The sequence below is a fragment of the Chelonia mydas genome, chromosome 8, assembly GCF_015237465.2.
Source record: "Chelonia mydas isolate rCheMyd1 chromosome 8, rCheMyd1.pri.v2, whole genome shotgun sequence".
NCBI lineage: Eukaryota > Metazoa > Chordata > Testudines > Cheloniidae > Chelonia > Chelonia mydas.
The window spans coordinates 62995463-63020063 of NC_057854.1; the positions used below are offsets into that span (position 1 = coordinate 62995463).

Sequence of the window (24601 nt, forward strand, 5' to 3'; positions counted from 1 at the left end):
TACAAACAACCTGCCAAGTTCATCATCAGAAGTAAGCTCAAAATCAAATCAAAGGGGCACCAGACCCTGCCAGAACAACAGATGCAAACCTGCAGACATATCTCCACCATTATGGCGATCAACTCCCCCCACAACACATCTTTCAAGATTCATGTTTCCTACACATCCCTATCACACAATGTGGGATACCTCATCCAATGCACTAAATGCCCCAATATCAACTATGTGGGTGAAACAAGACAATCACTACACTACTGAATGCACTTACACAAAAAAATGATAAAAGACAAAAAACTCCCTGTCACCTGTGGGAGAACACTTTTCATAAAGTGATCGCTCTATAACTGACCTCACAGTCCACACCCTCAAAGGAACCTTGCACAACACCTTCAAAAGATGAGTCTGGGAGCTCATATTCATAACTTTGCTAGATACTAAAAATCATGGTCTGAACAGAGACACTCATAGGTGCCAATTCTATGGGTGTTCCAGAAAAAATTAGCGGGTGCTCAGCACCCACCAGCAACCAAGCTCCTCCCTCCCCCCAGTGCCTCCCGCACACCATGGATCAGCTGTTTCACAGCATGCAGGAGGCGCTGGGAGGGAGATGGATGAGCGGGGACAGGGTGCGCTCAGGGGAGTGGCAGAAAGAGGTGGGGAAGAGGCGGGGTGGAGCATTGGGGGCAGGGGGTGAGTGGGAGTGGGGGTGGGTGTTTGGGGTAAAGGGTGGAGTGGGGGCAGGGCCTGGGGCTGAGCAGGGATTGAGCACCCCTGGGGAAACTTGGAAGATGGTGCCTGTGGAGACACTAGATTTATGGCTTATTACAACAACCTGTAACCCTCTTAAACCTCCCACTCAGCCTTCTCACCATATGACTGGGGAGGTATTAATGGGCCACTTAACCTTGAATGTGCCTTGAAATATGTGTTAACTACTTATGCTAAACAATCTGTTCCACCTTGTATTTAGCTGTGACACTCTGGGTATGTCTACACTGCAATTAGACACCTGCAGCTGGCCCATGCCAGCTGACTTGGTATCACTGGGCTTGGGCTAATGGGTTGCTTTATTGTTGTGTAAACATTTGGACTTGGGCTGCACCCTGAGTTCTGGGACCCTCCCACCTCAAAAGGTCCTAGAGCCCAGGCTCCAGTTTGTCTCCCAACATCTACACTACAATTAAATAGTCCTTTAGCTCAAGCCCCACAACTCCAAGTCCGCTGGCCTGGGCCAGGGTCAGGTTTTTAATTGGAGTGTAGACATTCGCTCTGAGTACATTTCCCAGACTTGAAGAAGAGCTCCATGTAGCTCTCTCACCAACCGAAGTTGGTCCAATACAAGATATTACTTCATCCACCTCATCTCATTAATAAATTATTTATCATGAGAAGTGGGATAGCCCCTATTTTATAATAAATATTATTTGAAACCATTAAATAATATTTAACTAAGCCTTTAAAATCTGATACAATGCTACACTTGACATACTATATTTCCTGGTATTATGGTCCTCAACTAGGCCAGCAGAAGAATCCTATTAGGAGTCTAATGGGATTTCTAGTAGGCAATAGGTATTTGGATGCTTTGGATACATAGGACTTAGACATATGAATAGATGATCACAATGGTCCCTGCTAACTGCGGGATCTATGAATCGATGAAAATGTGCATTTTTGTGACTTAGGGCCCAATTCTTCAACATGCAAAGTGCCTTAAACTCTCATGGACATCAGTAAGAGTGGAGGGAGCACAGTTCTCTACAGAAGGTAGCCAAGACCAGCCTCTGAGCATATGTCTACTCAGGGATAAAAGACTGGCCTGGGTCAGCTGACTTGGACACATAGGGCCCAGGCTGCAGAGTTAAAAATTGCTGTGTAGACCCTTAGGCTTGCCTAGAAACCAAGGTCTGGGACCCTCCACCCTCACAGGGTTTTTCATCCCTGTGTAAACAGCCTAAGTCACAAATGCCCATTTTACATGCCAAAGTGCCAATGTGAGCATCAAAATGCCACAGATATCGGGATTTCCCATTTTTGTACCTATATGTGAAAACAACACAAGGCATCAAAGATATAAGTGTAGCTGGTAATTTCTGTTATTTTCAAGACAGTGAGAAACCCTTGTCCGTTTAATGTTATCTAGTTGCTACCACAGTTGCTTAGCGCTTTTGGTCTTTTACTGTAGGTGTGAAACAGACATTGATGAGTGCAACTCTGATCCATGCATGAATGGAGGCCTCTGCCAGAACCTACTTAACAAATACCAGTGCATCTGTGATGTAAACTATGCTGGCGACCACTGTGAGGTAGATGTAAGCGACCTCTCCTTTTTTGTCTCTTTATTATTGTGGCAGAATCTCTTTCAGCTTCTCTCCTACCTTATTCTGCGAATGGATGATGATCCAGCAGTTGAGTGGGGTGAACAGGAAGATTATTAGCAGTCTGTACACTCTTCGTATTTTAAAGCCATTGAAACACAATGGAAGATGCCTTGAATGAACAGGAAACTAGTTTAGCACTCAGAAAAGCAATAAGAACCACATTTTTAAAATCATTTACCAATGTTTTGAACATATTAAAATATTTTATTGTAAATAATTAATTCTCCAACTATGGCTTTAAATGCAGAAACTAAGTTTCTAAGTAGCTTCATATTTCTTTGTATTATTTTGTGTAAAAAATGAGAGATAGAACTTTCCAAAGTAAACATTCAGATCTTGGTTCTCACCTATTTAGGAATCATTTTCACTCTACTTTGGTTCCTTTGCTTAATTTTGGAACAGATGCTGGTAGATAGTGAATATCAGTCTGAAAATACTGCTTTAACCCATTTCTACTGGGGTATTCCATGGTGCACGGTCTCTAGGTTTCTTACAGTGTAATACGTAAGACTACTCCATGGCGAGATATTCTAAGAGCTCAGGGTGAAATCCAGGCTCCACTGAAGTCAGCAGCAAAGATCCCATCAACTTCAATGAGACCAGGATTTCACCCTTAAAGTGTAAATATATCACATCCCACATTATTCACAGCTGTTGATTTAGAAGTTTGGTTCAATGTCTGTGGAATCAGGTATGTCATAACAGTGAACAATGTGAAACTATTTTGGATAAACCACTGGCAATATACCAAGCCCTGTCCTGTTGCAATCAATGGAAGAATTGTCTTTGATTTCACTGGGAGTAGGATTAGGACTACTATCTGTACATTTCATTTGAATAAAAAGTTCACTTGATTAAAACAAAATGCAACTATTCTATGAATTCACATGGAATGGTTTTCAAACATGCACCATGGTATGAATTTATTCATTTTAACCAAAGGTCCAATGAAGATATCATATTTCAAATCCACAGGCAGAATTTGTTAGTTGCAATATTGCTACCACTTTAAGTAGATCTATTTTATCTGTGAACTGAGAATGTCAGTACTGTAATACATAATTCCAGGCAGAGGAATATGCTTATTTTTCACTTCAGGAATCAATCACCTTGCTCACTGATGGGTTGTGCATGGTTATCCTTAATGAATGAGGATTAAGTGCATGATATTGCTCACCATTGTAGATCAGGCCTAATTCAGCAGAGTACTTAGACACGTACTTGGCTTTGAGCACACAAGTAAGTTGAAGTCAATGGGATTTAATCACTTGCTTAAATTTAGTCACCTCCTTTAGTACCTGGCTGAATCCTGGGACAATATGTTCATCTCGTACTTTGTTCTTTCTGGGCAGAGTTTTACAGGACAAGTACATTAATGAATTGTGCAGTTGTTCATTTGAGTATTATTACTCATGTTATATTAGTACAGTGTCCAGACCTACAAACACACATTTGAGTAGTCCCCTTGAGTTCAGTATTCACAAGAATAAGTGTTTACAGGTCTGTGTTTCATTATTATTAAGTGATGTGGCAGAGTTATGGGATGAAGGCAGTTATGGGAAAGAGATCTTTATTAAGTATGCTGAGGCTGTACAGTTTGAGAGAGACAGCAGCTTGGCTTCTGCTTCAATCCCTAAGCCTCTTGGGGTACATCTACATAGGGATAAAAGACCCGTGGCACTGCTGCAGCTGGCCCTTGTGAGCTGAATTGGGCTCACAAGGCTCGGGCTCAGGGGCTAAAAATTGCTGTGTAGATGTTCGGGCTTGGGCTAATGCCTGAGCTGTGGAACTCTTCACCCTCACAGAGTCCCAGAGCTCAGGCTCTGCCTGAGCCCAAGAGTCTACACAGCGATTTGTCAGCCCCAGAGCCTGAGGCCTGAGAGCCCAAGTCAGCTGATCTTGGCCAGCCAGGGTTTTTTATCCCTGTGTAGACGTGGCCTAAGTGTCACATGCATCACATCCCAAAACTGACACCGACTCTCTTTCTCAGATTCTATTCATTATTGTATGTGTGTGCAAAATGCTGTTATTTGTCTCTGTTACATGTTGCATGTTAATGTCTCAAGGAGCTGCCCTGGTCTGAAAACTTAAGTGTAATACATTGCTGTATAATAACTGTATTACACCAAGATAATCTCTTTATCATCTTTCTTTTACTAGAGAAATGCCTGAGGTAATTTTGCTGTTGATCTCCTGTAAAAATGTTTTATTCCTCTCTTGTGATTTATACATAACCACACTTCTGTGAATAGAATATAACAAAATATGTTTCATATTGCGGATGAAATTATTGTAGCAATATAAAAACATAAACACTAAGTGTTTTATTATGTATACTATTGGATTATTTTAGATCAGACTAGAATTATTTGGATGATATGCCTTTTAGCCAGTTTAGACTATGGAGTCAAGCAAATATTCAAGTAATGGTATTACACTTATACAACATAGGCCCCAATTTGGCAAAATACTTTGGCACATACCTAACTTTAAGCACATGCTTAAATTAGAGCTGATTTAAAAAATTATATGGAAAGTTTTCCCACTGAAAAATCTGGTTTAATTGAAACTAACACTTTTCACAACAAAATGACAAATAGGACCACCATTTTGATTTGCCTACAGGAAATGTCAAAATGAAAATTTTCATTTGAATCAACACTTCAATGTTTTGGTTTCAAAATTCCAAAAGTAAACAAAAATAGTTCATTTCATTTTGACTTAAAATGTAATTTTCTTTTGGCATCTTGAAACTGAAAAAGAAAAACAAAGCATTTTATGTTGAAATGTCAGTTCAAAATGGCAATTTTTATTTTGTTTTGATTTAAACTGTTGTTTTGGTTTTATTGAAACCAAAACATGAAAACAAAATGACATTTCAAGTCAAAATGAACATTATCATACTGTTTCAAGACGTTAATCTGAAACAAAAACATTTAATTTGAAACTTCCAGCAGGAAATCTGAAATTTTTCAACTGAAAAATTTCTAACCAAGATTTTTTGTTCAAAATTTTGCACAGGAAAAATTTTGGTTTTCCAAGCAGCTCTCGCTTAAATCCCATTGAAATTAATGGGAGTTAAGCACCTGATTAAGTGCTTTGTTGCATAGCGAAGTCTGCTGAACATCATGCCACAAAGCTGTCTCAGACAATTGATTTCAGTTTGCTCTTAGTGAAAAGGAAAGCTGGGGAAAGAGATACATCTTATATTAGAGTTCCGAGCATACTGTATTTATAATGCACCAAACAAGAAATGAAAACCAAAGAATATATACATGTATACAGATTTCAAACACACTATTTCCTCAATTCTAGAAATGTTGAAACGCATAGATATATACGTTATACCATATATATTATATATGTATTACATGTTACATAAAAAGTTACACATTTCAAATATATTAAATAGCAGTGCAGCAGTCCCCGGTTCTCTCCCCCTGTTTACATATCACTAATGCCACTATATCCACTGGGATTGTAAATGACTTCTTTCCTTCCTCTAATGCCTTGTCATCATGAAACATTTCCTGATTCAGAACTGCTGCTCTTTCCTCTTTGTACTTCTGTATTCTCAACTACATTGTGTGTGTACATAGCTTTCCCATCGTTATACACAAAATAAACCTTCTGCCTTTGTCTCTTCATGTATACTTTTCATTTTTCTGCTGAGAACTGCTTTCATTTGCTTTAAGTGTACCATGATTTCTGAATGTTTACACTTCACTCGTGTGTTACACAAACATATAAACCGTAGCTCTTCTGCACTGTCATGATACCCTTTTAACATACGCGGCCACTTAAACATCTCTTCAGACTGATGCCATTTAGTCAGAGGAGCTTTATTCTGCACCCCAGGACAAGTGTCCTTTATTTCTTATTCCAGAATATATTGGATGCCTGCTATTTTGATATCACCAAATGTCATCAGCAAAAGCATTCACTTGGGACTTCCCTATTTAAACCTGAACCCTGCTCTTCCCCAAGTTTCTGATGCTGGAAGTTTGCTATGTTTTAGTGTAACAGCTATAAACAAAGTATGCCGTGGGTTTTAAAGGAGTAGCACACAATGAGGGAACAATAGCTGATATAGTGTATGCCAGATAACAAGAACTAGTCCAAATAATTACTAGGGTCTTTACAGCAACATCAAGATGTATAAATAATTGAATATGTCCAGATTCCTTCCTTACTTACTCTATTTTTCAGTTATTGTTCTATTAAAATACATGGGATTCCAGTAAAATTATTTTAAGGTAACAGAGAGAAGAGATGAATGACAGAAAGTGTCCACAGATACTGTGCATTTGATTCAGACAGCTTAAAGTGACCCACAAAGGATTTTTAAAGAACTGAGCTTTGTTCTTTTATGTTTCTTTCTTAAAAGCTTTTTGAAGAAAGAAAAGCAAAAAAACCAAAAGATGATTTTTTTGGTCTTCTTTTCTTTTTACTTTAGAAATTTAGGCTTCATCTACTCTGGAAGACTGTGTGGTGACTAGAAAACTATTGAAATTATGAAATCCCAAGAGACCAAAATCTGAGTACTTCAGAAAGGCAGGGATTTTTAGTCAAACCATTAAAAAAAAATTTAATTACTTTGTTAACCCCCATTTACTTTCAATATCCTAATAAGGATGGGTTTAGGATGTCTTTGTTAAAGTGTAAACATACCATCCCCTTCTATTAAGATATGATAGCCTATAGAATACATCTCTGGGGCTACCCCATACACAGGTTTCCAGTGAAACCAGGGGAGAGCAGACTTCATAGTTCAAGGTTTAAAAAGTACGATTTAAAAAAAATTATAAATATCATATAAAATAAGCTTAACAAAGTAATTTTTTTTTAAAAAAAGGAAACTCCACTGCAGGTCACCTGTAAAGGGGCACAGCTAAGAAAGCAAACAGAACATATGGCTGAATGTGTCAGGAGTAAAAGCACCACAATGTACTTAATTACACATGATTTCAGAGGCTTTTTGAGGATTTAAGAGGCTCCCTCTGCCTTGCAGAAAAAGACATATAGACATGTAGACTTTAAGGCCGGAAGGGACCATCATGATCATCTAGTCTGACCTCCTGCACATCGCAGGTCATAGAACCTCACCCAACCTTCTTCTGCAATAGGCCCATAACTAGCTGAGTTACTGAAGTCCTCAATCTTGATTTAGAAACTTCAAGTTACAGAGAACCCACAATTTACTCTAGTTCAAACCAGCAATTGACCTGTGCCTCACGCTGCAGAGGAAGGCGAAAACTGCTCAGGGTCTCTGCCAATCTGAGGTGGGGGAAAATTGCTTCCTGGCCCTTTACATGGCTATCAGAGTCTAAGTCTTCCACAGATCTCAGCTCTTGCTATTTGATTACAAGTCTCATGATATTTCATGTTTTGTTTGAAGCCCAGCTCCTGGAGACAATTGCTTATGTGACAAGCTCAGCTTTCATTTTTTTAAAAAGAGCAAGTTCAGAAAAGGGTGTGAAAATGTGATCCAAGTACCTCTAAAGGCTCAGAAACCAGAGGAGAAATAAAAATAATTTAAATTAAAAAGATAATTTTTAAAGAACCCTCATGATTTTTTAACATTAAAGGTTGGTGACATCTGATCTCTTTTCTCCACTTTGTGCTCTTAAGGTATGATTTCCCTCACCCGATACAAGTAACTAACGCTCACAGAAGACAGTGGGTAATGGGATGCAAATGGGCCCTAGGATTCAAAGGGAAAGTAAGATTTTTGTCAAGTAGGGAGAAGGAACCATTACTGGTGGTAATGGGGATGGGAGGCAGACTCCGTATTTGCAGTGAAAAATTATTTAAGATTCCTACGTCAAGAACATGTTACAAAACCATCAACATGATGGAATCAGTATAGCCCCAAAGTAGTGCTAGTTGCATTGGCAGCATGGTATTCAATAAAATATTATCTGAAATACACCTCCAGGAACTTAGCATAAGGTGGGGTTTGGCTGGTCATTTTAATTTATATTGCCGTAGTGCCCAAAGGCCCCATTAAGACTGAGAGCACATTGTGCTATGTAATCATAGAAATGTAGGACTAGAAGGAACCTCGAGAGCTCATCTATTTGAGCCCCCAGCACTAAGACAGGACCAACCCTGACAGGTGTTTGTTCAACCTGATCTTAAAAAACCTCAAAAGATTGGGATTCCACAACATCTTGTAGAAGACTATTCCAGAGCTTAACTATCCTGATAGAACATTTTTCCTAATATCTAACTTAAATCTCCCTTGTTGCAGATTAAGCCTATTACTACTTCTACCGAATACATACACACAAAGGAAAATATGGCCCCTGCCCTAATTAGCTTGCAGTTTTGTTTGTACTTTGGAAAGTTTTCTTGAACAACAACATGGATTGCACCTTTGGCACAGTATTCACTCACAAAAGGTACCCTGACTGTACATGTACAAGTAATGCAGAAGTGGTGGCTGGATTCATGACACAGAGTTTAAGTTCTGCGTTATGATGGCTAGAGTTCCCCTCCTCCCTCACACACACCATTGCTACTTTCATAACCTCTTCCAGCTGGTACCACTTCACCCTCCTGAGCAAATGGACAAGTGCCACATGCTGCATGGTTACACGTCAGATTAAATTTCATTAAAATACACTAATAAGCATGTTTGACATGTTCAATATTGAGTCGAGATTCAACAAAAACTCTGGCTTCCATAGGGTGGAAGCTTGGGACTGTGATGGAATCTGCCCCTTAGTGATTAGTTAACATATTCATTAACTGCAAGTGTTAGTAATATGAATGTATCTAATGATACTTATTTACAATAATTAATGCCTGATGTCTCATGAATAATGTAATCGCCAGCTATTTGCATTTTCATATTTATGCAGTTATTCATGAGTAATTATCATATTGACTAAAAAGCATGGACATCAGGAAAGTAACAACTATATCATCTTCTCAATGTTCACTTTTCTCTTTGCTCACCTGTCAACCTTCCCTCCCAGCCCACCTTTCTGTCTGGGTCCTGTATAGCATGTTGTTAACGCAGAAGGAGATACAATGTATTTTCTTTTTTGAGAGTTTTAATGCAATGCTTTGATAAATATGGGCCCAGTCAGTCACACATGGTTTCAGACTGAGCCAGCACCTCGTCTGGTGGCCCCAGTAAGATTCTGCAGCTTGTCAGCTTCCACTGAAAAAGAAAAGCTTCTAACCCTTAGGGTGGCAAAGAAAACTTCCCAAACCTTAAAAGATGTCTTTGCATCTCCAGATAGCCTGATAATTCTCAGAGGGATTTGGCCCTCAGGATTTTGTTCTCTGGGAGTTTGCTTTGGTCCAACGATTTGAACACACAAACCTAAGTAGACTAGACTGGGAATGGAAACAGAAGCCAAGAACTTATGTGAGTTCTATTCCTGGCTCTTACACTGGCTCCTGCTGTGTACACGCAGAAGTTGCGTAACTGCTCTATCTGTTCCCTCATCTGTAAAATGAAAACACCAGCGATGCCAGCACTTGCAATTTAATCTTCAGAACCTCAGTGTTGCTAAAGCCCCAACTCCAACACTAGAATCTCCACTTTCACAAGTTTCAAGCCCTCCTGGGTACGAAGAAAAACTTGAAAAACGTGAACCCTAAAGGTTGAAAAACCAGAAAGCAAATAAAAAGAGCTCCAAATTGATTATATTTTTAAATGTCATGATTTTAAAGCCAATCTCATGATGGTCAAATGGCCTAACTCATGATTTTTGAATGCATGGGGCTGGCAATACTGGGATAATAATATTCACCTGCCTATTTCAGAGGACGTTGTAGATAAATTCATGCTTGTTCAGCACACTGAAAGTTAAAAGCACAAGGGGCTTGATTTTCAGATGTGTGAAGCAACCACAATTTCACTTGAAGTCGACAGGAGCTCAGGAACACTGAAAAGCTGGTCCTAAGTGTTTTTGATTTCAGAAGGTTGCTGGTGAGTCTTCCATTTTTGGACTGCAGCCCTGGATTTCACACAGGAAATGGTGTTGCTGAAGAACCTGCAGTTAAAAGTATCAAGTTGGGGGCCTGCCTACTGGTACTATTTGTAGTATTGGAAATAGGCAGATGTAGGCCCACCCCCAACTAAAGGCCCAGCCCCTCAATTAATGGGGAGGAACCACTTAGCCCAAGCTACAAATGAATACTTGAGACAACAAATGAAAAAACAGGAGCAGGAGTAAAGTCAAAGTTTGAAAATCAGGGATCCAGAGGGGGAAACCAAGCAGAGAACCCACAGCAGCACCCACTGCTCCTCAAAGACATCTAGGGAATCAATGGACACTGAACATAAAAATGGCCATATTGGTTCAGGCCAATAGTCCGTCTAGCCCAGTATCCTGTCTTCCGACAGTGGCCAATGCCAGATGCTTCAAGGGGAAATGAACAGAACAGGACAATCATCAAGTGAGCCATTCCCTGTCATCCAGTCCCAGCCTCTGGCAGTCAGAGGCTTAGGGACACCAAGAACATGGGGTTGCATCCCTGACCATCTTGGCTAATAGTCATTGATGGGCCTGTCCTCATGAATTTATCTAGTTCTTTTTTAATCCAGTTTTGGCCTTTACAGCATCCCCTGGCAACAAGTTCCACAGGTTGACTGTGTATTGTATGAAGGAGTACTTCCTTTTGTTTGTTTTAAATCTGCTGCCTATTAATTTCACTGGGTGACCCCCGGTTCTTGTGTGATATGAGGAGATAAATAACACTTCCTTATTCAGTTTCTCCACACCATTATATCATATCCCACCCTTAGTTATCTATTTGCCAGGCTGAACAGTTCATCTGTTTACTCTCTCCTCATATGGAAGCTGTTCCATTCTCTGCACCTTTTCCATTTCTAATATATCTTTTTTAGATGGGGTGCCCAGAACTGCACACAGTACTCAAGGTGTGGGCGTACTATGAATTTATATAACGGCATTATGATATTTACTGTCTTATGATCTATTCCTTTCCTAATGGTTCCTAACTTTCTGTTAGCTTTTTTGAATGCTGCAGCACACTGAGCGTATGTTTTCAGAGAACTATCCATGATGACTCCAAGATTTCTGTCTTGTGATAACAGCTAATTTAGACGTCATCATTCTGTAGGTATAGTTGGGATTATGTTTTCCAATATCCATTATTTGCATTTATCATCATTGAATTTAATCTGCCATTTTGTTGCCCAGTCCCCCAGTTTTGTGAGATCCCTTTGTAACTCTTTGCAGTCTGCTTTGAACTTAACTACATTGAGTAATTTCATATCAGAGGAATTCTGCCTGGAGGATTGATTGGGCAAGGGACTGAAAATAAGCCCCACAGAGCATTCCCTCCACCTTGTTCAGGCTCCTCCTCCTGAAATGATGGATGGCCACCTTGGCCAGCCCCAGGAGGAGAAGGTTCCACAACTTTGGTGGGGGGGCGGGCCTACGGTTGGGGTGTTCATAGGCCAGGCTGTGTGAGGAAAAGGGCAGCCCTCACCTTCTAGAGCACATGCCAGGGGATACATGGGGTGGACAGCCCCCTGTGCTGGCTGAGCACCACAGGGTCCCCCCAGTCCTTCCAAGTCTGCTGGTACCAGCCAGGACCAACATCTGGTGCATCAAGGGGGACTCCACCACCTGCAAACGGAGATGAGGAGTATGTAGTATGGGTCATATGAGGAGGTCCTCCTGCTTGGTGGTTGCTATGGATCTGGGCACTGAAACCAGCTTCCAGATCCTGAGGATGTCCTGGAAAAAGATCAGCAGCTCAGACAGGTCTTGTGGGAGACTTGTCAGGTGAAGATAAAAGAGGTGCCAGCTGTATCAGAGTCCTTGGAGGTGGTGGAGGAAGGCATACATGAGCACATTCCATGCCAGATTACCTAAACGGTAAATAAGTCTCTGAAGGGCCTGAAGTGGACCTGACTGTGAATATGAACCAGGCCATAGTCAGAGCCCAGTTGAGCTTGATCAGGCACTCTGCAGAGGCATAAAAAAACCCCAACCCCCCCCCCCGCCCCCGCAAAGTGGAGCCCAAAGCCAAATGCCTGCAGAGTGCCAATAAGATACCTATTATCCACCCTGTCAAATGCCTTCTCCTGGTCCAGGGATAGGAGGGCAAGTGACAGCCCATCCCTACATGCTAGAGCAGGGATGGGCAAAATACGGCCCGTGGGCCAGATTTGGCCTAACATTTCTGTCCAGCCTGCCATGACTAACATTTCTGTCCAGCCTCCTCTACCCCCTCGCGATCTCCAAGTCTGGGCCGCTAAAAGTCCCACAGCACAGTGGGGTGCTCAGGCAGGCTGCCTGCCTGCCGTGGCCCCACACCACTTCTGGAAGCAGCCAGCTGTTACTGGAACATCTCTGCGCGCCCCTGGCGGGGGGGAAGCGACTCCGCATGCTACCCCTAGCACTGTCCTCACAGCTCCCATTGGCCGGTTTCTGGCCAATGGGAGCTGTGGGGGCAGTGCTTGCAGGCAGCACACAGAGACCTGCTGCCCCCCTCCCCCTAAGGGGTGCGCAGAGACATGCCAGCAGCTTCCGGGAGCTGCATGGGGCCATGGCATGCAGGCAACTTGCCTGAGTCCTGTTGTGCCACTAGACAGGAGGCGCCTGTGGTAAGCCCAACCAGAGCCTGCACCTCATACCCCCTCCCGCACGCCAACCCTCTTCTCCAGGTCAGAACCCCCTCCCACACCCAAACTCCCTCACAGACCCTGCATCCCCTCCTACATCCCAATCCCCTGCCCCAGCCCAGAGCCCCCTCCTGCACCAAACTCCCTCCCTGAGCCCACACCCCTTACCCTCTCCTCCATCCTGACATTCTGCACCAGACCGGAGCTCCCTCCTGCACCCAAACTCCGTCCCAGACCCCGCACTCCCTCCATTAATATAGGAGAAATGTGCAACCCGTGATGACTTACCAAAATTAATGGAGCAACCCCCCTGCAAAAATTATTGCCCACCCCAGTGCTGAAATAAGTTCCAGACCAAATAGAGATTATCAAAGATGGTCCAGCCCAGGACAATGTAGGCCTGGTCAGGGTAGATCATGTCCGCCAGCACAGGCCCCAGCCACAGCAAGATGGCTTTCACTGTTATCTTGTAGTCTGTGCTGAGGAGCAAAACTGCGTGCCAGTTCTTGAGTTTGCAGAGGTCCCCCTTTTTAGGTAGCACAGCATGCCAGCACAACAGAGGGAGCACCTCATTCCCCAAGGACTTGGCCCAAATGGTGGAAAAGTGTGACCCGAGTACATCCCAAAATGCACAGTAAAACTCCACAGTCAGACGGTCGATGCCCGGAGAATTGTTGGTGGACATCAGATGAAGGGCTTCCAAGACTTCGGCCAGAGCGAGAGTTGCTCTAATAGGTCCTGGTCACCCACGCTGATGGAAGAAAGTTCATCCCACACCACCCTGCAGGCATTGGTGTCCCCTGGATCTGGGGAGAGGAGCGTGGCAGCTGCATCCCCATCAGATCCATGAGGGGATGCTGTCCTCTGCCAAAAGGCAGGGCTCAGCCCTGTTTTCTTCAGGACATAGAAGTAGGAACTGTAATCCATCTCCTGAAGGAGCTGAATGTGAGATTGAATAAAGGTATATGCTATACCTTAATGTGCAAAAACATTGGTCATTGAGGGCCTGGAGCTCATCCCACTTCTCCTGACACTCACCGCAGAAGTATGGATTCCCAATATTAGCAATCATGTGCCTCTTCAGCTCCAAAACCTCCCCCACCAGCTGCTCTGTCACCACGCACATACTCCAGCTGGCCCCTGGGGTGTAGTTGCAGCAGAAGAGCCAGGCACTTACCTTCCCCTTGTTCCACTACCTCTGCACTGAGGGAAAGGTCATCTCTGCCTCCTCCAGGATAGCCAGAACTTCTGGAAGAACAACTCAAAGCCCACATCCTCTAGCAGGCTGTTATTGAAAAGCCAGTAGGCTGGTCCTGGCCTCTTGGGTATCACAGCCACAGGTGGAAATCTGAGAATGGGGCTGGCCTCATGATGGAGGAGTGGGCCTGCAAGATGCATACTGGTGAGGAAGGGAGAGCAGTCTTAGCAGCACAGTAAGAATAGTTGCATCTGTGGCTTTTATCTTCTGTCCTGCTATGGCATTCTAGAGGGAAAGACTAACATTTAAAGGTGAAATCTTTTAAAAATAGAATTGTTTTCTTAGAATTCTTTCCTGTACTGTTAGGCCTTGTGGGAGCAGGATCCCTGCTGTGACAGAAAGTTAACACTATGGGATCTGGGATGCTAAAAATGTTATCATTTGAAAGTCCAAAACTGTCATTGTGGTCAGTGGAATTTTGGATAGCCAAGGAATACAGAACTGGCCCTTTCATGTTTAACAAGTGGTTATGGCTTACAAAAGTAATTATGTAAAATTGGCTTCATCCTTCTGTGAGCATTTAAGCCTAGACTGTGATATCCCTTCCTCACACTCTGTAGTATCTTACTCTGTGTTGTGACAGGGTCGGGCCAGATGGCTATAGGAGAATAATAGAAGGCAGATATATTAGCCCCAGGCTAAGTAGGTCCCTTTTCCCTGGTAAGGTAACAGGGAAGGTTCCAGAACAATCAGGAACCTTCTGGAGACAATTAAGACAGGCTGATTAGAACATCTGCAGCCAATCAAGAAGCTGCTAGAATCAATTAAGGCAGGCTAATCAGGGAACCTGGGTTTTAAAAAGGAACTCACTTCAGTTTGTGGTGTGCGTGTGAGGAGCTGGGAGCAAGAGGCACTAGGAGCTGAGAGTGAGACCGCGGACTGCTGGAGGACTGAGGTGTACAAGCATTATCAGACACTAGGAGGAAGGTCCTGTGGTGAGGATAAAGAAGATGTTGGGAGGAGGCCATGGGGAAGTAGCCCAGGGAGTTGTAGCTGTCGCACAGCTGTTCCAGGAGGCACTCTAGACAGCTGCATTCCACAGGGCTCTGGTCTGGAACCCGGAGTAGAGGGCAGGCCCAGGTTCCCCCCAAATCCTCCCAACTCCTGGTCAGACACAGGAGGAGTCGACCTGGACTGTGGGTTCAGAAAAACGGCCAAGCTGAGGGCTGCCGTAAAGCTCCAAGGCGAGCAAATCCGCCAATAAGTGCAAGACCCACCAAGGTAGAGCAGGAACTTTGTCACAATGTTAAGTCCTACTGATATCAGAATAAGGTACTATCAAACATGTGTAAAGTTATTACAATCTGGCTGTTAGTGAAATAACGAACAATGACTCTGACTGAAATAAGCGTTTACTGCTTTTGTTAGCCCTGAAGAGACATCACCACTTTTGGGGATAGGGGGAAGAGGAGGAGGGGCTTGATTTTGCACCATCAACATAATTGCTAACTCATTATCACTGCAGAATCTTTATTGTTGCTGATGCATGTGACAGAAAGAACCCAGCTTTGTTCCTGTTCTAGACTGAGCGTGGAGTAGGAAAAAACACATCTTAAGATTTGTAAACTGAGTGGTTCTGCTCTGGAAGTCATTGGAAATATCACAATGCCATTTTTATAGTCACTCTTCAAAGCAGAACAGCCCTTTAATGTCCTTTGTTATTTTTTATTAGTTGCATAGTATTCTCTTGATTTAACCACAGTTGTAAAAAGGATATTGCAAGAAATGTAATATTTAATATGTGCTGTATCTTAATGTGCATAAACATTATGCTGTAAAGACAGTAAAGTTAGCTAATGTGTCATAGCAATAAAAGACAGGAAAGCTCTCCAAAAGGCCAGCATTACTGCATGCATCAGTGAGAAGCAGTTGAATATTTAATGTGTATGGTAAATATAAGCAGAAAAGGGAGTCAAGATGACATATGATAGCATAACACACTGTAATATAGGAATCAGTTCAAGTACAGCATTCACATAACAGAGTTAGTATTCAGACTAATACATTTTGTCTCTACAACATCCCTTACATTGCAGTGGCATTGTTTTCCCTTTCCTCACCTTCAAATGTTTTCCTTAGAGACTCACGTTTACATCACACGGGCATTTATTTTAGTAATTTCTCACCTTATAACACATTAATGTAATGCAGCCTTGCATTGTTTATATGTTAAATTTTATATCCTTTTCTCTTATAGTTCATCAGGGTTTAATGTTGTTTTCTCTTCTATCTATTTTTATTACCATTTGCAGACTGAGCCCCTTTGGTGGGGGTTGCTTTAGAAAGACAATTAATGTATATATGTAAATATCACGTATTATTTTTACAATACTCACTCTAATAATTTGTCCATAAAAGCACCAACATTATTTTGCCTTTTCTTTCATCATACGATCATGGATTCAAATATAATTTTCCCAAATCTCTTACGGCTTACACTGACTTTCTAAATCTGCACCGATATTGTATTTTCTTACAGTCTCCGTATACTGCTATTACCTGAGCACCACATCATCACCATCATAAGCTTGCATTAACATTGCTTTTTAAAATCAGTTAAATGAATGGGGGATTTTTGTTGCTCTAAATAGCTTCTGATATCTATGTTCCATAGTATCTATGATCTGTTGTTAATTTTCAGAAATGTTCATTTTTACAATTATGGAAATTAAAAAAAAACCACAGTGCTCCCTCTACAGCAGCATTAATCACCTGCATTTTTCACTTTTAAAAATTCAGATTTTTTTTATTTGCTGGAGAATTGGGCAAAACGCTGTCTGAAACTAGATCCTAAATCTGTACCAATCCCATAAATCACAAATGGCTTAATTCAAAAGCAAACAAACAAAAACCAGCAACTTCACCTTCAAGCTGAAAGCTTGTAGTCCACGTTTTCACCAGAATGTTAATGAAAAGAACAAGAAAATAGGATATGGGGTAAGGAGAATGCATTTATAATGGAAAACTTAATTCACTTGCAGCTAGGTCATGATGGCTGCAATCTCATCAGGTGGGATGTCTGTCTCATTTATTGAAAATTAAGGATCTGATCCTGCAATGAGCTCTGTATGGATGGACCCCCAGTGAAGCTAATGGGACTGACTGTGGCACAAGGGTCTGCATGGAGCTCACTGCAGGACTAGGGCCAAAGGTAATTCTGTCTTTAAGCTACCCTGTTTACTGCCATTTTTTAAAAGGCAAATGGTTTTGCACTCTCTCTCTCTCTCTCTCTCTCTCTCTCAAATTAAGTCATTGTTAGATGATCCTTTAATAAATGGCAGTTTAAGGTCAGAGGCCAGCTTTTGTAGCTGTTGGATCTTGAGCAATTTTGAAAATCTGGCCCCTTCACTTAAGTGCCTAAATGGAAGCTGAGCTCTTGAAATCCAGCCACTTATTTTGGTTCTGAAATGGGAGTGGAGAGTTGGCACCAGTGGTGCTGTGTGAGAGACACTCCCACCCAACACCAGAAGACGTTTCTGCACCAAGGCAAATGGTGGTATTGAGCTTAACTATGGTGTCTGCCACCAAAGCAGTGACTGTCCCAAGGGGTGCACCTGTATTGAGAAGTCCTGTGGTGCTGGGCCCAGCATCAGCCTCAACTCCACTGTCTGCAGCCTGTGAGGTGCTTCCCGCCCCCGTCCCCCCGGGTGGCTCTGACACATGGCCTGAAGGTGCCAAGGGCACAGTGGAGGATGAGGAGAAAGAAGCTATGGACTGGAGGACTCCTGCACCAATGGAGAGTCCAGGACTGGAAGACAAAGCCAAGGACTGGAAGACAAAGCCAATCTGATGCCGCTTGATATGTGGCCGGCATGGAGACAGTCGGCACTGGTGCCAATGCTGTCAGCACTGGACTCAGTGGATACCTCATGGCCAGAACCAGAGGTGACAGTACAGGCTCTCAGTGAGCTCAGCATGGTACCAGGGAGCAGTTAGATGGACCAGCTCCCTCCTGCATGCTGGGAGATGCATGGTGCCAGTCAGCACTACTCTTGGAAGAGGACATAGAGTCTGCTTGAGCCCTGGAATGGTCCAGGTTGGATTTGTGGGACCTCTTCCTCGGTGTACCCTAGGAAGGTGAATGTCTTCTTCTCCACCGGGGGAAGGCAAACATGGAGGGGCCTCAGTAGCTGGATCCACAGTCAACCGTTGATCAGATGCGGCCCTCGGCGCCAAAGTAGGTCTCATGGCCTGCTCCAAATGGTGCTGGTTCAACCCTAAGTCCCTTGCCACCTGAGTCCTCTTTGTAAATGACTTACAGATAGAGCACCCCTCCTTGATGTGTTCCTCGCCGAGGCACAACAAGCACCTCGTGTGGGGAATCACTATCAGGGATAGTCCCCCAATGTGACAGACAATGCTTGAACCCTGATGATGGCATCACATAGGGCAGCCAATTACACTAACTAAATCTAACTAACACTAAACTAAACCTAAGACACTATTACAACTATATACAAGAAAAAAATCTCGGTAACTGAGACAGAAAGTGTGAGGTGAAAGAATGCCACTCAGAGCTTTGACTCCAGCCACAGTCAGTGAGAAGGAACTAACAGGGGTCAGGGCGGCACCCTTACACAGCTAGGGGAGGTGCTAAGGCCACGAGATGTGAGTGACACCCCTATGGGTACTGCTAGGCAAAGTTCTCCGGCTCCAGGGCTCTGGGTGCATGCACACCTGCATGGACTACATGGCTGTATCTACTTGAAGAAGAAACGGGGCATAACCTAAAGGGAAAGAAATCCCCAGTCTGAGCTGACCTTGTAGCATTTACACAGCTGCCCTATCCATACCCGTCCTGAGAGGCAAAGTCCCTTGTTCTGTCCAGCCACAACTACCAAGGAGGCCAGTGAAGCCTTTGTAGATGACATGACATTAGCAGTGGCTGTCCTGATGGCCTTGTGACAGGAAGTTTCCTTCCCAATTGATTAACTGTCATTCAGGGAGAGACTGACTAGATTGCATGGCCTGAGGAAAATACAGCAAACTGACTGCTATGAGCTAGAGCTGTCAGCCGTGGAGCTGGATGGAGCTGAAGAGCTCCTTAGCATGGCTATATAACTGTTATGGCTTCACTTTCTCAAGGTCTGCACTGCTACATTTCTAAGGAATCTATCATCAAGGGCAGCTGTCATTTTGTGAGGTAGGCTGGTGCAACATGTTACAGGGGAGACTCACACAGTGCTCTCTCTTGGAAACATTTTATTTTGGTTCTCTTTTTGATTTGTTCTTTCCCTTAATTGAAAATAAAAGTAATTCAGATTGAAAGTATATATTTTTCCCTTTTGTGTATCAAAAAGCATAATACTTTTCCCACATTGGGAAATTCATTTGGCTAAACTGGCCCATTTTATAGCCATTTACACAGTTGGGAGTTATACACGCTATATTAGCTTGAGGGTTTGGCCTCTTGTGTATGATATTCCCAGACAGCCTTAGCAACCCCTGAGGAGATATCTGAAGAATCCAGAAGAGAGGTAATTCCCAGAGGAGATCCTTGAAACAGCCAGAATATCATATGACATTCATTGAAGCTGCCAAAAAGAAAGCATCTGTGGTGATCCCTGTAGCACCCAGGCAGGATGACAGAAGCAAAGATGCACCCAATAATACTGAGGGGCGCCGGAGCCATAAGAGTGGAAAATCTGAAATATAATGGAGTTGTATAAATCAAACATGTCAGAACAATACTGAACATGGGGAATGTATCAATAAGGACGGCCTCATTATCCATAAATAGTTTTAACTTGACTATGCCACTCGGGAACAATGAGGCCCCTCTGTTATAAAGATAAATTGTATATACTTGGTATTGACTGACAATGTTCCTATAAATATACTTCATATTTAACAGAGAGGTTCTGGATTAAAATCACCATTCCGGAAACATTCTTCCTCAAACATTCCCCCTGCAGTTGGCCTGTTGTTTCATACCAATTTGATAACTGGATAATGTTAACCAGAACCTCTTCAGAGTAGCTACCAAATACAATTTTGATGCAGGCATATGTGTGGGGGGGTTTCTCTAGCAAGATAATCTTCCATTTTGATTCAGTTAGTGCATCATTTGTCCATCTTTGGCTAATGTCCATCTATCTAGGTACATATATGGCGCCCACAGCGTTAGTATCTGAGCACCCCACAATCATTTTGAGCATATGCTCAAACCACCACTGTGAGGTATGGAGATAATATTATGCCATCCTCCATCACAAGGGCACCATTTCACATTTCAGTGGTGTGAAGGGGGCAACTTACAGCGGGGGTTCAGAAGCTCCTGGATTTTTCTGAAGGATAAAATGTAAAAATCCATAATCAGCCAGTCCCCTTCACAGCTTCCAAGGGTGAGAGCTCACTGTCCTTTTCCTAGGAAAAGCTGAAACTCTGAAGCAGAAGATGGCTCTCAGCCCACCACTGGGCTAGGGGTGCTGCAATTTGGCACTGGAGGAGCTGGGACCAGTCATGCACTATAGTCCACAGAGTGGGAAATAAGTATCATGGGGTAGCCGTGTTAGTCGGTATCCACAAAAGCAACAAGGAGTCCGGTGGCTCCTTAAAGACTAAAAAAATTATTTGAGCATAAGCTTTCGTGGGTAAAAGCCTCACTTCTTCAGGTGCATGGAGTGAAAATTACAGATGCAGACACATCCATTAGACTGCATGCCTGGGGCCAGTCAGCAGTGAGGAGTGGCAGTGGATGTGGTTGGAGCAGAGCTACAGTTGGGGCAGTGGGGGCAAAAGAAGTATCTGGCTTCAAGATTAAACTCGATAAGTTTCTGGAGGAGATGGTATGATCGGATAACATGATTTTGGCAATTAATTGACCTTTAACTATTCATGGTAAATAGGTCCAATGGCCTGTGATGGGATGTTAGATAAGGGTGGGATCTGAGTTACTACAGAGAATTCTTTCCTGGGTATCTGGCTGGTGAATCTTGCCCACATGCTCAGGGTTCAGCTGATTGCCATATATGGGGTTGGGAAGGAATTTTCCTCCAGGGCAGATTGGAAGAGGCCCTGGGGGATTTTCACCTTCTTCTGTAGCATGGGGCATGGGTCACTTGCTGGAGGATTCTCTGCACCTTGAAGTCTTTGAGGACTTCAGTAGCTCAGACATAGGTGAGAGGTTTATTGCAGGAGTGGGTGAGTGAGATTCTGTGGCCTGCGTTGTGCAGGAGGTCAGACTAGATGATCATAATGGTCCCTTCTGACCTTAATATCTATGAGTCGGAGAAGCGGGTCCCAAGAGCTAGGCTGGGAGGGTTGGAGAGCAGGGGCTCCAAGCTGCCTGCAAGGCTTTGGCCTCTGAGGACTTCAGGGAGCAGAGCCAGGCTCTGTGCCTGGAGACTGTGGTACTCACATAGTACAAAGTGTGCAGCAGGGGGCGGGGGGGGCAACTCTCCCCACTCCCTCATGCCTTAGCTAATTGGCACTCTGCTTCATTGGGAACTAAGGCAGAGAAAGATAAAGTGACTTGCCCAAGGTGACACAGAGCTATTTTAACCATGGTACCTCCCATTCATGTAACTGTGTGATAGGTTATATTCTTACAGTGTTAAAACCAGCTTCCCTTAGCTGGAGATGGGTTTGAACTGGAACCTCACATCCAACCCCCCAAACTTTTAGGAAAGTTAAAATCTGAATGCAAGCTTTTGTGGCTTGAGCCTCTGTAATTGGCCTGAACTGGTGCCCTGAAACTGCACAGCTCTGAACTTGGAGAAGGTTTGGATCTGAACTTCCTGACTATGCCCGTTTACTCCTCACCCAGAACCAATCCTGACAAGGCAACTGGAGGGGTTCTTCTAGAGGCAAAATTGAATTGTTCACACTGCCACCCAAACATTATATAAAGTGCTCAGATATAAAGTTGCCTCCCAGATCTTTCTATAGGATGTGCCAGTAAGGAGTAGTTCATGTCAATATTATTAAGGATCTGTCTCTCCCTTACGTACTACTCCTAATAAATAAAAACAGAAGTCACACAGTGAGGGAAATAAGAACAAGATGATCCTTATTTCCAACACAAACTACAAGTTAAAGCACCAATCTTGCAACACAAAATATGTAGGTGGAGTACTGCACCAACATGAAGGCACAGTGGCTTTATTGGGGCTCCACATAGCTGCAGCAGTCCACTCATATGCTATATGTTGCATGACTGGTGTTTAAATATGAACAGCAGTAACAGAGGATGATAATAAAAGAGTGGAACTATAGGCACATTTGACAGAAGGAAAAAGACTTCGAAATAACTCATACAAAGTCATTTATTGTTCTTAAACTTCCCCCTATATTTATAATAGCAACAAACTCTCTCAGATCATTCAAATGTCCTTCTGCTGGGGTCTGCATAGATAATTTGTTGGTCTCCCAACTCTCACTAGTTTCTTTCTCACCTTCATATTAGGAAGGAGATGAATCTGCTTAGGAATCCAACCTCTGGTTAAAGCTAATCAGGCCATTCAGCATTTCCCCTAGCGAGCAAGTCAGAACAGGTGTCCAGCTGCAAACTAACTGGGATCAGCTGAGCAAATCAGAAAAGATTAGTACAATTTTGCTCTCTCATTTCTCCAAGATACCATGAGGAGGAGTGGTTCATAATCGATAGCATATTCTGAGATTACAAGGTCTGCTAAAGTGGAGTTAAGATTGAGATCATACAGGTATAAGCAATTTAAGGGTAACAAACACTACAGTGTTGCTGTTATTACCCTAAAAACAAATATTACAACTCCAGGAAAATCAAAGTTAAATTTAAAAAGAATCCAAACATATTGAATTCTGGAAATGACTAGTTCAGGCAAACAAAATGTGGGCTCAAACTGGTTTAAACTAATTTTAAAGACACGTTAGTTTGTTTGTTTGTTTTACGTGGTGTCATGGCAAAAAATGACCAGTAATCTTTACAAAAAATCGGGTAAATCCTATCACATAAGGAAAAGATGGAGACTGAAGAAGTGAATCTTAAAAGTGTTCTGTTTTAATTGTATAAGCAAATCATTGAGTATTTGGTAACCAGTGTATTTGGCATTATTCAGACTTAATACAGGTGAATGCTGTTTAACCAAACCCCTCTAATCCAAACCTGCATTACCTAAAATGTCTGCATCTTTCACAGCTGTTTCACTGATGCTAGTCAGCCTAATTTGAGCACCTTTTAATCTCTTAAAATAACCATTTTCATTGATCACAGTAGCTGACTTTATGCCAGTGAATTCTAATTGAGAATGAATTTGACTCACATTTTGATTCAGTAGAGTTTAAATTACAATTAATTTTATTTGTGTGGTATTTTAAGGCTTTAAATTCTAACTTCTCTCTTTGCATAAAGCATAGATATGTGCATTTATTAAGTTAGGCACTATATATTACAATATATGGAATTTATTGGCACCTGTCACAGTCTGTCACTAGCGTACTCAGTCACCTATATATAAACCGCTGATTATCCAAATGCTTTGGATGCCCCTCAAGGTCTTCAGAAAAACCAGTATGTGAAACTTGCATTCAAAATCTGGGGAAAGTTTTAGCATTTTGATTTAATTCCATATTAATCTCAAATTGCACAGTAGCAGTACTAAGTCTTTTGTTTATTTCTGTACAGGGCTAATTCCCTTTCTTAGCACACAAACATTAAGGGACTTCAAACGGATCTCAAGTCTATGTAGATGGGTAGTGGCACCTGCATTGCTTCTATTGAAAGAGAAATCAAAAGCACACACACTCTGACTTAAAAGAAACAGGTCTTTATTGGTTTGGGGCAATTACAGATACTGAGATGGATGGGAACAGATCATTTCAATGTCTCTGAATATTTTAGCTCAAAACAAGACCCCGAGGGTGCTATTCAGCACTCTTTACTCAGGCAATATGCCCACTGGAGTGCTGAGTTGGAGAGGAAAAGAAGGACGTGTAAGTTTTCCTAAACAGAATTTACATTAGGAAGAGTATTTGGCTGGTCAGTGTTTGTGATGGAGTGATTGTCCTAGCCTTAAAAATAGCTAACCCTGACCCTTGAGTTCAATGGAAATTTTGTCTGAGTTGGGCCTGCAGAAGCCAGCTTGCCCACAGTAGTGTCCATGTGCAGATAACTGCAACATTCCTGAAATTCAAACAAAATAGAAGCTTCAGCTTTTACTTTTTTCCCCAAGCAAAAAGCTTCAGATGTCCAGCTGCCACAGCAGCAGCGCTGCAATATCCCCTGAGCACTCAGTTGTGTAGGATGCATTGACAAAGACAAAATAATACACAAGGTGTTTGTTCCACCACAAATATATATGGGTCCATTATTCCCATAATTACTGTGGTAGCACCTAGAGACCTCAAGCAGTTTGGGCCCCCTTG

At 42.6% G+C, this 24601-nt stretch overlaps 1 protein-coding gene across 3 annotated transcripts in view; it reads left to right on the top strand.

Moving 5' to 3' along the window:
* Window positions 1-24601, top strand: part of CRB1 (crumbs cell polarity complex component 1) — a 158830-nt gene that overhangs the window by 120464 nt on the left and 13765 nt on the right. For 2 of the 3 annotated variants that reach the window (XM_043521292.1, XM_043521293.1), the window contains exon 11: window positions 2186-2312. In XM_043521292.1, the coding sequence (XP_043377227.1) occupies window positions 2186-2312 (127 nt within the window). The remainder of the gene's footprint in view (window positions 1-2185; window positions 2313-24601) is intronic. The other variant, XM_037907881.2, reaches the window with a different exon arrangement.